Here is a 16,087-nt window from a genome sequence, read left to right as displayed (position 1 = left end):
CAATTATTAGTCTCCAATATTTCTAATTTTTCATAGATGTACTTGTAAAATTATTAGTCCCAATATTTCTAATTTTTCATAGATGTACTTGTGCAATTATTATTCCCCAATATTTCTAATTTTTCATAGATATACTTGTAAAATTATTAGTCCCAATATTTCTAATTTTTCATAGATATACTTGTGCAATTATTAGTCCCCAATATTTCTAATTTTTCATAGATATACTGACAATGTGCAATTATTATTCCCCAATATTTCTAATTTTTCATAGATGTACTTGTGCAATTATTAGTCCCCAATATTTCTAATTTTTCATAGATGTACTTGTGCAATTATTAGTCCCAATATTTCTAATTTTTCATAGATATACTTGTGCAATTATTAGTCCCAATATTTCTAATTTTTCATAGATATACTTGTGCAATTATTAGTCCCCAATATTTCTAATATTTCATAGATATACTAACAATGTGCAATTATTATTCCCCAATATTTCTAATTTTTCATGGATATACTTGTAAAATTATTAGTCCCAATATTTCTAATTTTTCATAGATATACTTGTGCAATTATTAGTCCCAATATTTCTAATTTTTCATAGATATACTTGTAAAATTATTAGTCCCAATATTTCTAATTTTTCATAGATATACTTGTAAAATTATTAGTCCCAATATTTCTAATTTTTCATAGATATACTTGTGCAATTATTAGTCCCCAATATTTCTAATTTTTCATAGATATACTTGTAAAATTATTAGTCCCAATATTTCTAATTTTTCATAGATATACTTGTGCAATTATTATTCCTCAATATTTCTAATTTTTCATAGATATACTTGTAAAATTATTAGTCCCCAATATTTTTAATTTTTCATAGATGTACTTGTGCAATTATTAGTCCCCAATATTTCTAATTTTTCATAGAATTTTTCATAAAATTATTAGTCCCAATATTTTTAATTTTTCATAGATATACTTGTGCAATTATTAGTCTCCAATATTTTTAATTTTTCATAGATATACTTGTAAAATTATTAGTCCCCTTCAGCCAAAAAATACCAAGGACTTTAAAAAATTGTCACTGTGTCTTCAACTCAAAGTGACAAGGCTCCTTAGGTCAATCATGTTTTCCTTGTCTTGAAAGGAAATATTGGGAATGTATTAATTGTATTACTTGTGACCAGTATGTCTATTTTAGGAATTTATGTATTATTAACAGAATTCACTTAAAACTGTACTAGTTGCAACTGAAAGAGTGTTTATTTGCAAATTGTTTGTAGCTACAATAACTTACTCATAATATCGTACACTGTCAACAGTATTGCATCACATGTGATATCATACACTGTGAATAGTATTACATCACATGTGATATCATACACTGTCAACAGTATTGCATCACATGTGATATCATACACTGTGAATAGTATTACATCACCTGTGATATCGTACACTGTGAATAGTATTACATCACCTGTGATATCATACACTGTGAACAGTATTACATCACCTGTGATATCATACACTGTGAATAGTATTACATCACATGTGATATCATACACTGTGAACAGTTACTGTATTACATCACCTGTGATATCATACACTGTGAACAGTATTACATCACATGTGATATCATACACTGTGAACAGTATTACATCACATGTGATATCATACACTGTGAATAGTATTACATCACATGTGATATCATACACTGTGAACAGTTACTGTATTACATCACCTGTGATATCATACACTGTAAATAGTATTACATCACATGTGATATCATACACTGTGAATAGTATTACATCACCTGTGATATCATACACTGTGAATAGTATTGCATCACATGTGATATCATACACTATGAATAGTATTACATCACATGTGATATCATACACTGTGAACAGTATTACATCACATGTGATATCATACACTGTGAACAGTATTACATCACCTGTGATATCATACACTGTAAATAGTATTGCATCACATGTGATATCATACACTATGAATAGTATTACATCACATGTGATATCATACACTGTGAATAGTATTACATCACCTGTGATATCATACACTGTAAATAGTATTGCATCACATGTGATATCATACACTGTGAATAGTATTACATCACCTGTGATATCATACACTGTAAATAGTATTGCATCACATGTGATATCATACACTATGAATAGTATTACATCACCTGTGATATCATACACTGTGAATAGTATTGCATCACATGTGATATCATACACTATGAATAGTATTACATCACATGTGATATCATACACTGTGAATAGTATTACATCACCTGTGATATCATACACTGTAAATAGTATTGCATCACATGTGATATCATACACTATGAATAGTATTGCATCACATGTGATATCGTACACTGTGAATAGTATTACATCACCTCTGATATCGTACACTGTGAACAGTATTGCATCACATGTGATATCGTACACTGTGAATAGTATTACATCACATGTGATATCATACACTGTGAACAGTATTACATCACCTGTGATATCATACACTGTGAATAGTATTACATCACATGTGATATCATACACTGTGAACAGTTACTGTATTACATCACCTGTGATATCATACACTGTAAATAGTATTACATCACATGTGATATCATACACTGTGAACAGTATTACATCACCTGTGATATCATACACTGTGAATAGTATTGCATCACATGTGATATCATACACTGTGAATAGTATTACATCACATGGGATATCATACACTGTGAACAGTATTACATCACCTGTGATATCATACACTGTGAATAGTATTACATCACCTGTGATATCGTACACTGTGAATAGTATTACATCACATTTGATATCATACACTGTGAATAGTATTACATCACATGTGATATCGTACACTGTGAATAGTATTACATCACATTTGATATCATACACTGTGAATAGTATTACATCACATTTGATATCATACACTGTGAATAGTATTACATCACATTTGATATCATACACTGTGAATAGTATTACATCACATGTGATATCATACACTGTGAATAGTATTACATCACCTGTGATATCATACACTGTGAATAGTATTGCATCACATGTGATATCATACACTGTGAACAGTATTACATCACCTGTGATATCATACACTGTGAATAGTATTACATCACATGTGATATCATACACTGTGAACAGTATTACATCACATGTGATATCATACACTGTGAATAGTATTACATCACCTGTGATATCATACACTGTGAATAGTATTACATCACATTTGATATCATACACTGAATAGTATTACATCACATGTGATATCATACACTGTGAACAGTATTACATCACATGTGATATCATACACTGTGAATAGTATTACATCACCTGTGATATCATACACTGTGAACAGTATTACATCACATGTGATATCATACACTGTGAATAGTATTACATCACATGTGATATCATACACTGTGAACAGTATTACATCACATGTGATATCATACACTGTGAACAGTATTACATCACATGTGATATCATACACTGTGAATAGTATTACATCACATGTGATATCATACACTGTGAATAGTATTACATCACATGTGATATCATACACTGTGAACAGTATTACATCACCTGTGATATCGTACACTGTGAATAGTATTACATCACATTTGATATCATACACTGTGAATAGTATTACATCACATTTGATATCATACACTGTGAATAGTATTACATCACATTTGATATCATACACTGTGAATAGTATTACATCACATTTGATATCATACACTGTGAATAGTATTACATCACATTTGATATCATACACTGTGAATAGTATTACATCACATTTGATATCATACACTGTGAATAGTATTACATCACATTTGATATCATACACTGTGAATAGTATTACATCACCTGTGATATCATACACTGTGAATAGTATTACATCACATTTGATATCATACACTGTGAATAGTATTACATCACATTTGATATCATACACTGTGAATAGTATTACATCACCTGTGATATCATACACTGTGAATAGTATTACATCACATTTGATATCATACACTGTGAATAGTATTACATCACATTTGATATCATACACTGAATAGTATTACATCACATGTGATATCATACACTGTGAATAGTATTACATCACCTGTGATATCATACACTGTGAACAGTATTACATCACATGTGATATCATACACTGTGAATAGTATTACATCACCTGTGATATCATACACTGTGAATAGTATTACATCACATGGGATATCATACACTGTGAACAGTATTACATCACCTGTGATATCATACACTGTGAATAGTATTACATCACCTGTGATATCATACACTGTGAATAGTATTACATCACCTGTGATATCATACACTGTGAATAGTATTACATCACATTTGATATCATACACTGTGAATAGTATTACATCACATGTGATATCATACACTGTGAATAGTATTACATCACATTTGATATCATACACTGTGAATAGTATTACATCACATTTGATATCATACACTGTGAATAGTATTACATCACATGTGATATCATACACTGTGAATTGTATTACATCACATGTGATATCATACACTGTGAATAGTATTACATCACATGTGATATCATACACTGTGAATAGTATTACATCACCTGTGATATCGTACACTGTGAATAGTATTACATCACATTTGATATCATACACTGTGAATAGTATTACATCACATGTGATATCATACACTGTGAATAGTATTGCATCACATGTGATATCATACACTGTGAACAGTATTACATCACCTGTGATAGCATACACTGTGAATAGTATTACATCACCTGTGATATCGTACACTGTGAATAGTATTACATCACATGTGATATCATACACTGTGAATAGTATTACATCACATGTGATATCATACACTGTGAATAGTATTGCATCACATGTGATATCATACACTGTGAATAGTATTACATCACATGTGATATCATACACTGTGAAAAGTATTACATCACCTGTGATATTATACACTGTGAATAGTATTACATCACCTATGATATCGTACACTGTGAATAGTATTACATCACATGTGATATCATACACTGTGAATAGTATTACATCACATGTGATATCATACACTGTGAACAGTATTACATCACCTGTGATATCATACACTGTGAATAGTATTACATCACATGTGATATCATACACTGTGAACAGTATTACATCACCTGTGATATCATACACTGTGAATAGTATTACATCACATGTGATATCATACACTGTGAACAGTATTACATCACCTGTGATATCATACACTGTGAATAGTATTACATCACATGTGATATCATACACTGTGAACAGTATTACATCACCTGTGATATCATACACTGTGAATAGTATTACATCACCTGTGATATCGTACACTGTGAAAAATATTACATCACATGTGATATCATACACTGTGAACAGTATTACATCACATGTGATATCACACACTGTGAATAGTATTACATCACATGTGATATCATACACTGTGAATAGTATTACATCACATGTGATATCATACACTGTGAATAGTATTACATCACCTGTGATATCGTACACTGTGAATAGTATTACATCACATTTGATATCATACACTGTGAATAGTATTACATCACCTGTGATAGCATACACTGTGAATAGTATTACATCACCTGTGATATCGTACACTGTGAATAGTATTACATCACATTTGATATCATACACTGTGAATAGTATTACATCACATGTGATATCATACACTGTAAATAGTATTACATCACATGTGATATCATACACTGTGAATAGTATTACATCACCTGTGTATCATACACTGTGAATAGTATTACATCACATGTGATATCATACACTGTGAACAGTATTACATCACATGTGATATCATACACTGTGAATAGTATTACATCACATTTGATATCATAAACTGTGAATAGTATTACATCACCTGTGATATCATACACTGTGAACAGTATTACATCACATTTGATATCATACACTGAATAGTATTACATCACATGTGATATCATACACTGTGAACAGTATTACATCACATTTGATATCATACACTGAATAGTATTACATCACATTTGATATCATACACTGTGAATAGTATTACATCACCTGTGATATCATACACTGTGAATAGTATTGCATCACCTGTGATATCATACACTGTGAATAGTATTACATCACATTTGATATCATACACTGTGAATAGTATTACATCACCTGTGATATCATACACTGTGAACAGTATTACATCACATTTGATATCGTACACTGTAAATAGTATTACATCACATGTGATATCATACACTGTGAATAGTATTACATCACATGTGATATCATACACTGTGAATAGTATTACATCACATGTGATATCATACACTGTGAACAGTATTACATCACATGTGATATCATACACTGTGAATAGTATTACATCACATGTGATATCATACACTGTGAATAGTATTACATCACATGTGATATCGTACACTGTGAATAGTATTGCATCACATGTGATATCATACACTGTGAATAGTATTACATCACCTGTGATATCATACACTGTGAATAGTATTACATCACATGTGATATCATACACTGTGAACAGTATTACATCACATGTGATATCATACACTGAATAGTATTACATCACCTGTGATATCATACACTGTGAATAGTATTACATCACCTGTGATATCATACACTGTGAATAGTATTGCATCACATGTGATATCATACACTGTGAATAGTATTACATCACATGTGATATCATACACTGTGAACAGTATTACATCACCTGTGATATCTTACACTGTGAATAGTATTACATCACCTGTGATATCGTACACTGTGAATAGTATTACATCACATGTGATATCATACACTGTGAATAGTATTGCATCACATGTGATATCATACACTGTGAATAGTATTACATCACATGTGATATCATACACTGTGAATAGTATTGCATCACATGTGATATCATACACTGTGAATAGTATTACATCACCTGTGATATCGTACACTGTGAATAGTATTACATCACATGTGATATCATACACTGTGAATAGTATTACATCACCTGTGATATCATACACTGTGAATAGTATTACATCACCTGTGATATCATACACTGTGAATAGTATTACATCACATGTGATATCATACACTGTGAACAGTATTACATCACCTGTGATATCATACACTGTGAATAGTATTACATCACCTGTGATATCATACACTGTGAATAGTATTACATCACATTTGATATCATACACTGTGAATAGTATTACATCACATGTGATATCATACACTGTGAATAGTATTACATCACATTTGATATCATACACTGTGAATAGTATTACATCACATTTGATATCATACACTGTGAATAGTATTACATCACATGTGATATCATACACTGTGAATAGTATTACATCACCTGTGATATCATACACTGTGAATAGTATTACATCACCTGTGATATCATACACTGTGAACAGTATTACATCACCTGTGATATCATACACTGTGAATAGTATTACATCACCTGTGATATCATACACTGTGAATAGTATTACATCACATTTGATATCATACACTGTGAATAGTATTACATCACATGTGATATCATACACTGTGAATAGTATTGCATCACATGTGATATCATACACTGTGAATAGTATTACATCACATTTGATATCATACACTGTGAATAGTATTACATCACATTTGATATCATACACTGTGAATAGTATTACATCACATGTGATATCATACACTGTGAATAGTATTACATCACATGTGATATCATACACTGTGAACAGTATTACATCACATGTGATATCATACACTGTGAATAGTATTACATCACATGTGATATCATACACTGTGAATAGTATTACATCACCTGTGATATCATACACTGTGAATAGTATTACATCACCTGTGATATCGTACACTGTGAATAGTATTACATCACATTTGATATCATACACTGTGAATAGTATTACATCACCTGTGATAGCATACACTGTGAATAGTATTACATCACCTGTGATAGCATACACTGTGAATAGTATTACATCACATTTGATATCATACACTGTGAATAGTATTACATCACATGTGATATCATACACTGTAAATAGTATTACATCACATGTGATATCATACACTGTGAACAGTATTACATCACCTGTGATATCATACACTGTGAATAGTATTACATCACCTGTGATATCGTACACTGTGAATAGTATTACATCACATGTGATATCATACACTGTGAACAGTATTACATCACCTGTGATATCATACACTGTGAACAGTATTACATCACCTGTGATATCATACACTGTGAATAGTATTACATCACCTGTGATATCGTACACTGTGAATAGTATTACATCACATGTGATATCATACACTGTGAATAGTATTGCATCACATGTGATATCATACACTGTGAATAGTATTACATCACATGTGATATCGTACACTGTGAATAGTATTGCATCACATGTGATATCATACACTGTGAATAGTATTACATCACCTGTGATATCGTACACTGTGAATAGTATTACATCACATGTGATATCATACACTGTGAATAGTATTACATCACATTTGATATCATACACTGTGAATAGTATTACATCACATGTGATATCGTACACTGTGAATAGTATTACATCACCTGTGATATCATACACTGTGAATAGTATTACATCACATGTGATATCATACACTGTGAATAGTATTACATCACCTGTGATATCATACACTGTGAATAGTATTACATCACCTGTGATATCATACACTGTGAATAGTATTACATCACATTTGATATCATACACTGTGAATAGTATTACATCACATGTGATATCATACACTGTGAATAGTATTGCATCACATGTGATATCATACACTGTGAATAGTATTACATCACCTGTGATATCATACACTGTGAACAGTATTACATCACCTGTGATATCATACACTGTGAATAGTATTACATCACATTTGATATCATACACTGTGAATAGTATTACATCACATTTGATATCATACACTGTGAATAGTATTACATCACATGTGATATCATACACTGTGAATAGTATTACATCACCTGTGATATCATACACTGTGAATAGTATTACATCACCTGTGATATCATACACTGTGAATAGTATTACATCACATGTGATATCATACACTGTCAATAGTATTGCATCACATGTGATATCATACACTGTGAATAGTATTACATCACATGTGATATCATACACTGTGAATAGTATTGCATCACATGTGATATCATACACTGTGAATAGTATTACACCACCTGTGATATCATACACTGTGAATAGTATTACGTCACATTTGATATCATAGATAATATACAGTGACTATACTACCTATAGATAATATACAGTGACTATACTACCTATAGATAATATACAGTGACTATACTACCTATAGATAATATACAGTGACTATACTACCTATAGATAATATTCAGTGACTATACTACCTATAGATAATATACAGTGACTATACTACCTATAGATAATATACAGTGACTATACTACTATAGATAATATACAGTGACTATACTACTATAGATAATATACAGTGACTATACTACCTATAGATAATATACAGTGACTATACTACATATAGATAATATACAGTGACTATACTACATATAGATAATATACAGTGACTATACTACCTATAGATAATATACAGTGACTATACTACATATAGATAATATAGTGACTATACTACCTATAGATAATATACAGTGACTATACTACATTTAGATAATATACAGTGACTATACTACTATAGATAACATACAGTGACTATACTACCTATAGATAATATACAGTGACTATACTACCTATAGATAATATACAGTGACTATACTACCTATAGATAATATACAGTGACTATACTACATATAGGTAATATACAGTGACTATACTACATATAGATAATATACAGTGACTATACTACCTATAGATAATATACAGTGACTATACTACATATAGATAATATACAGTGACTATACTACATATAGATAATATACAGTGACTATACTACCTATAGATAATATACAGTGACTATACTACATATAGATAATATACAGTGACTATACTACTATAGATAACATACAGTGACCATACTACCTATAGATAATATACAGTGACTATACTACCTATAGATAATATACAGTGACTATACTACCTATAGATAATATACAGTGACTATACTACCTATAGATAATATACAGTGACTATACTACATATAGATAATATACAGTGACTATACTACCTATAGATAATATACAGTGACTATACTACCTATAGATAATATACAGTGACTATACTACCTATAGATAATATACAGTGACTATACTACCTATAGATAATATACAGTGACTATACTACCTATAGATAATATACAGTGACTATACTACCTATAGATAATATACAGTGACTATACTACCTATAGATAATATACAGTGACTATACTACATATAGATAATATACAGTGACTATACTACTATAGATAACATACAGTGACCATACTACCTATAGATAATATACAGTGACTATACTACCTATAGATAATATACAGTGACTATACTACCTATAGATAATATACAGTGACTATACTACCTATAGATAATATACAGTGACTATACTACCTATAGATAATATACAGTGACTATACTACATATAGATAATATACAGTGACTATACTACATATAGGTAATATACAGTGACTATACTACATATAGATAATATACAGTGACTATACTACCTATAGATAATATACAGTGACTATACTACTATAGATAATATAAAGTGACTATACTACATATAGATAATATACAGTGACTATACTACCTATAGATAATATACAGTGACTATACTACTATAGATAATATACAGTGACTATACTACCTATAGATAATATACAGTGACTATACTACCTATAGATAATATACAGTGACTATACTACATATAGATAATATACAGTGACTATACTACCTATAGATAATATACAGTGACTATACTACTATAGATAACATACAGTGACTATACTACCTATAGATAACATACAGTGACTATACTACCTATAGATAATATACAGTGACTATACTACCTATAGATAATATACAGTGACTATACTACCTATAGATAATATACAGTGACTATACTACCTATAGATAATATACAGTGACTATACTACTATAGATAACATACAGTGACTATACTACCTATAGATAATATACAGTGACTATACTACCTATAGATAATATACAGTGACTATACTACTATAGATAACATACAGTGACTATACTACCTATAGATAATATACAGTGACTATACTACCTATAGATAATATACAGTGACTATACTACTATAGATAACATACAGTGACTATACTACCTATAGATAATATACAGTGACTATACTACCTATAGATAATATACAGTGACTATACTACTATAGATAACATACAGTGACTATACTACCTATAGATAATATACAGTGACTATACTACCTATAGATAATATACAGTGACTATACTACATATAGATAATATACAGTGACTATACTACCTATAGATAATATACAGTGACTATACTACATATAGATAATATACAGTGACTATACTACATATAGATAATATACAGTGACTATACTACCTATAGATAATATACAGTGACTATACTACATATAGATAATATACAGTGACTATACTACCTATAGATAATATACAGTGACTATACTACATATAGATAACATACAGTGACTATACTACATATAGATAATATACAGTGACTATACTACATATAGATAATATACAGTGACTATACTACCTATAGATAATATAGTGACTATACTGCCTATAGATAATATACAGTGACTATACTACATATAGATAATATACAGTGACTATACTACCTATAGATAATATACAGTGACTATACTACCTATAGATAATATACAGTGACTATACTACTATAGATAATATACAGTGACTATACTACCTATAGATAATATACAGTGACTATACTACTATAGATAATATACAGTGACTATACTACCTATAGATAATATACAGTAACTTTACTACCTATAGATAATATACAGTGACTATACTACCTATAGATAATATACAGTGACTATACTACCTATAGATAATATTCAGTGACTATACTACATATAGATAATATACAGTGACTATACTACTATAGATAATATACAGTGACTATACTACCTATAGATACTATACAGTGACTATACTATCTATAGATAATATACAGTGACTATACTACTATAGATAACATACAGTGATTATTCTACCTACTGATAATATTGACCTCTAGTTAACAGATAGAATGTCTTTTTAGTCGGACTTATGGATTGGGTTCCGTCCGTTCGTCCATCCAGAGCTCTTTCTTGGAGATGCCTGTACCGATTTTTTTCAAACTTGATACACGGGCAACATACAATGACATACATATGCACGTCAATTTGCTTTATGATACGATTCAATATGGGCGCCTGGCAGCCATTTCGTTTGCGAATATTCTATGTCCAAAGCCATAACTCAGACATACTTGAACATGTCCCCCCCCCCCCATACCCAACCCATCCTTTATTGTTGAATGGTTTATTCCATCACGTCATCTTGAAGAGTAGGCATGTCCCATGTCCAACGAGGAGACACAACATGTGTAGGCATGTTCCATGTCCAATGAGCAGACACAACATATCTAAGTCTGTTTGATTTAGGTTCACAAGTGTTGTTTCATGATCAGAGTAGTGATATCAAGAAAATGACAACATAAACTGCCAGTTCCTTAAAACCCAATCATAGCGGGTTATAAATAAATCAATTTTTAGTAAATATATGTGATTATTTGATGAAAAATATCCCAGTTACAGCTAGTGCAGGCATCCTGTGACAAGTCTTTTCAATCACTTTTATTCAATAATGTTTTATTTTTTAGGAAGAAGAAAAGGAGAGACATGATCAAGTAGTTGAAAGATTGCATTCTAATGTAGCTTGCCAAATACAAACTAATAACAATAATAATAGTAATAAACCAACACAATTAGCAGTTACTAAATTAGCAACAGAGACTAAAAATGTAGCACGCATTCAATGTGAATCAACTGAAGCAACACAACCAACCTATCCAATAGAAAGGGGTATGGGGAGTTCACATCACTTCAGAAGAGCTGAAAGTTTAACACAATGTAGTGAATCATCTACCTCACCATCATATCAAAACAAAGTAAAACCTAGAAGAAGTGTTAGTAGTGGTGGACATGTTACCATGGAAAGTACACCTGAAGACAGAATAGAGGAACAAGAGTTTCAACAGGATGATGAGGTAAGATAGTCTAGATAAACAATAGTTTGAACAGGATGGTGAGGTAAGATAGTCTAGATAAACAATAGTTTGAACAGGATGATGAGGTAAGATAGTCTAGATAAACAATAATTTGAACAGAATGATGAGGTAAGATAGTCTAGATAAACAATAGTTTGAACAGGATGATGAGGTAAGATAGTCTAGATAAACAATAGTTTGAACAGGATGATGAGGTAAGATAGTCTAGATAAACAATAGTTTGAACAGGATGATGAGGTAAGATAGTCTAGATAAACAATAGTTTGAACAGAATGGTGAGGTAAGATAGTCTAGATAAACAATAGTTTGAACAGGATGATGAGGTAAAATAGTCTAGATAAACAATAGTTTGAACAGGATGATGAGGTAAGATAGTCTAGATAAACAATAGTTTGAACAGAATGATGAGGTAAGATAGTCTAGATAAACAATAGTTTGAACAGGATGATGAGGTAAGATAGTCTAGATAAACAATAGTTTGAACAGGATGATGAGGTAAGATAGTCTAGATAAACAATAGTTTGAACAGGATGATGAGGTAAGATAGTCTAGATAAACAATAGTTTGAACAGAATGGTGAGGTAAGATAGTCTAGATAAACAATAGTTTGAACAGGATGATGAGGTAAGATAGTCTAGATAAACAATAGTTTGAACAGGATGATGAGGTAAGATAGTCTAGATATACAATAGTTTGAACAGAATGGTGAGGTAAGATAGTCTAGATAAACAATAGTTTGAACAGGATGATGAGGTAAGATAGTCTAGATAAACAATAGTTTGAACAGGATGATGAGGTAAGATAGTCTAGATAAACAATAGTTTGAACAGGATGATGAGGTAAGATAGTCTAGATAAACAATAGTTTGAACAGAATGGTGAGGTAAGATAGTCTAGATAAACAATAGTTTGAACAGGATGATGAGGTAAGATAGTCTAGATAAACAATAGTTTGAACAGGATGATGAGGTAAGATAGTCTAGATAAACAATAGTTTGAACAGGATGATGAGGTAAGATAGTCTAGATAAACAATAGTTTGAACAGAATGGTGAGGTAAGATAGTCTAGATAAACAATAGTTTGAACAGAATGATGAGGTAAGATAGTCTAGATAAACAATAGTTTGAACAGGATGATGAGGTAAGATAGTCTAGATAAACAATAGTTTGAACAGAATGGTGAGGTAAGATAGTCTAGATAAACAATAGTTTGAACAGAATGATGAGGTAAGATAGTCTAGATAAACAATAGTTTGAACAGAATGGTGAGGTAAGATAGTCTAGATAAACAATAGTTTGAACAGAGTTATAAGTACATGTATTTTTACTTTAGGCAAGGTGAGAGTAGAAAAGATAAATAGTTTGATCACACTTTTCAAATATGATTTTTAGCACAACTGAACTGAGGTTCAGTAGTGCTATAGGGATCGCCTGGCGTCTGTCTGTGTGTGTGTGTGTGTGTGTGTGTGTGTGTGTGTGTGTGTGTGTGTGTGTGTGTGTGTGTGTGTTTGTAAACAACTTAAAGTCAAAAACCGCTGAACCGATTGCCATGATATTTGGTGGGTCCATTACCTTGGGTGTCTAGTTGGGAAATTGTTCAAATCAAAATGATCGCATCACAGGTGTGTGATTTGGGTCAAAAATGTGATTTTTGGTCAAAAAACTTAAACTCAGAAACTACTGGGCAGATTGGTGCGAAATTTGGTGGGAACATTCTTAATGGGGTGTAAAGTAAGATTTGTTCATGACATTATGATTCCATCAGTGATATGCAAATTAGGGCTAAAAGTGTGTCTTTTTGGTTGAAAATCTATCATTCCAAAACTACTGAGCAGATTGGGCTGAAATTTAATGGATCTAGGGATGTATGGACGAAGAAATATTAAGCATACAATGATTCCATGAGTGATATGCAAATTAGGTGTAAAGATGTTCATTTTTGGTCAAAAACTTATATCTCAAAAAGTACTTGGTCACCGAGTCTGAAACTTGGTGAGATGTTTCTGAAAGTGTTATTCTGCACATTTTCTTCAAAACAATTTGACAAAATTAGCCCTAGTGACCATGACCATGCCCTTAGCACCAACCAGTGGCAGTATATTTTGGTCAAATAACAACATCATCTGGTAGGCAAATGAGTAAACATTCAAAAAATATATGTAAATACCCTAGCAACCATGACCACGCCCATATCAACAGCCAAACGGTCGCGTATTTCACAAAGGTAACAACAGGGATTGATAGACAATTGAATATACATTCAAAAAATGTATGTAAATTTGCCTAGCAACAAGACCACGCCCATAGCAACAGCCAAATAATCACGTATATTGCAAAGATGACAACAGGAATAGAAAGACAGATGAATAAACATTCAAAAATTGTATGCAAATGTGCCTAGCAACAAGACCACACCCATAGCAACAGCCAAATGATCACATATATTGCAAAGATAACAATGGGGATTAATAATTGAATAAACATTTTAAAAATGTATGTAAATATGCCTAGCAACAAGACCACGCCCATAGCAACAGCCAAATGATC

The 16,087-nt window shown here is 31.2% G+C and overlaps 1 protein-coding gene across 1 annotated transcript in view; it reads left to right on the top strand.

Annotated features, from left to right (window-relative positions):
* LOC144448602 (cytosolic carboxypeptidase 2-like) overlaps positions 1 to 16,087 on the top strand; it is a 211,183-nt gene that overhangs the window by 182,064 nt on the left and 13,032 nt on the right. Inside the window, exon 30 of the mRNA XM_078138878.1 lies at positions 13,134 to 13,520. Within this exon, the coding sequence (XP_077995004.1) occupies positions 13,134 to 13,520 (387 nt within the window). The remainder of the gene's footprint in view (positions 1 to 13,133; positions 13,521 to 16,087) is intronic.

The sequence above is a fragment of the Glandiceps talaboti genome, chromosome 17 (assembly GCF_964340395.1).
Source record: "Glandiceps talaboti chromosome 17, keGlaTala1.1, whole genome shotgun sequence".
NCBI classification, from domain to species: domain Eukaryota; kingdom Metazoa; phylum Hemichordata; class Enteropneusta; family Spengelidae; genus Glandiceps; species Glandiceps talaboti.
This window is presented reverse-complemented; position numbering and strand designations above follow the sequence as displayed.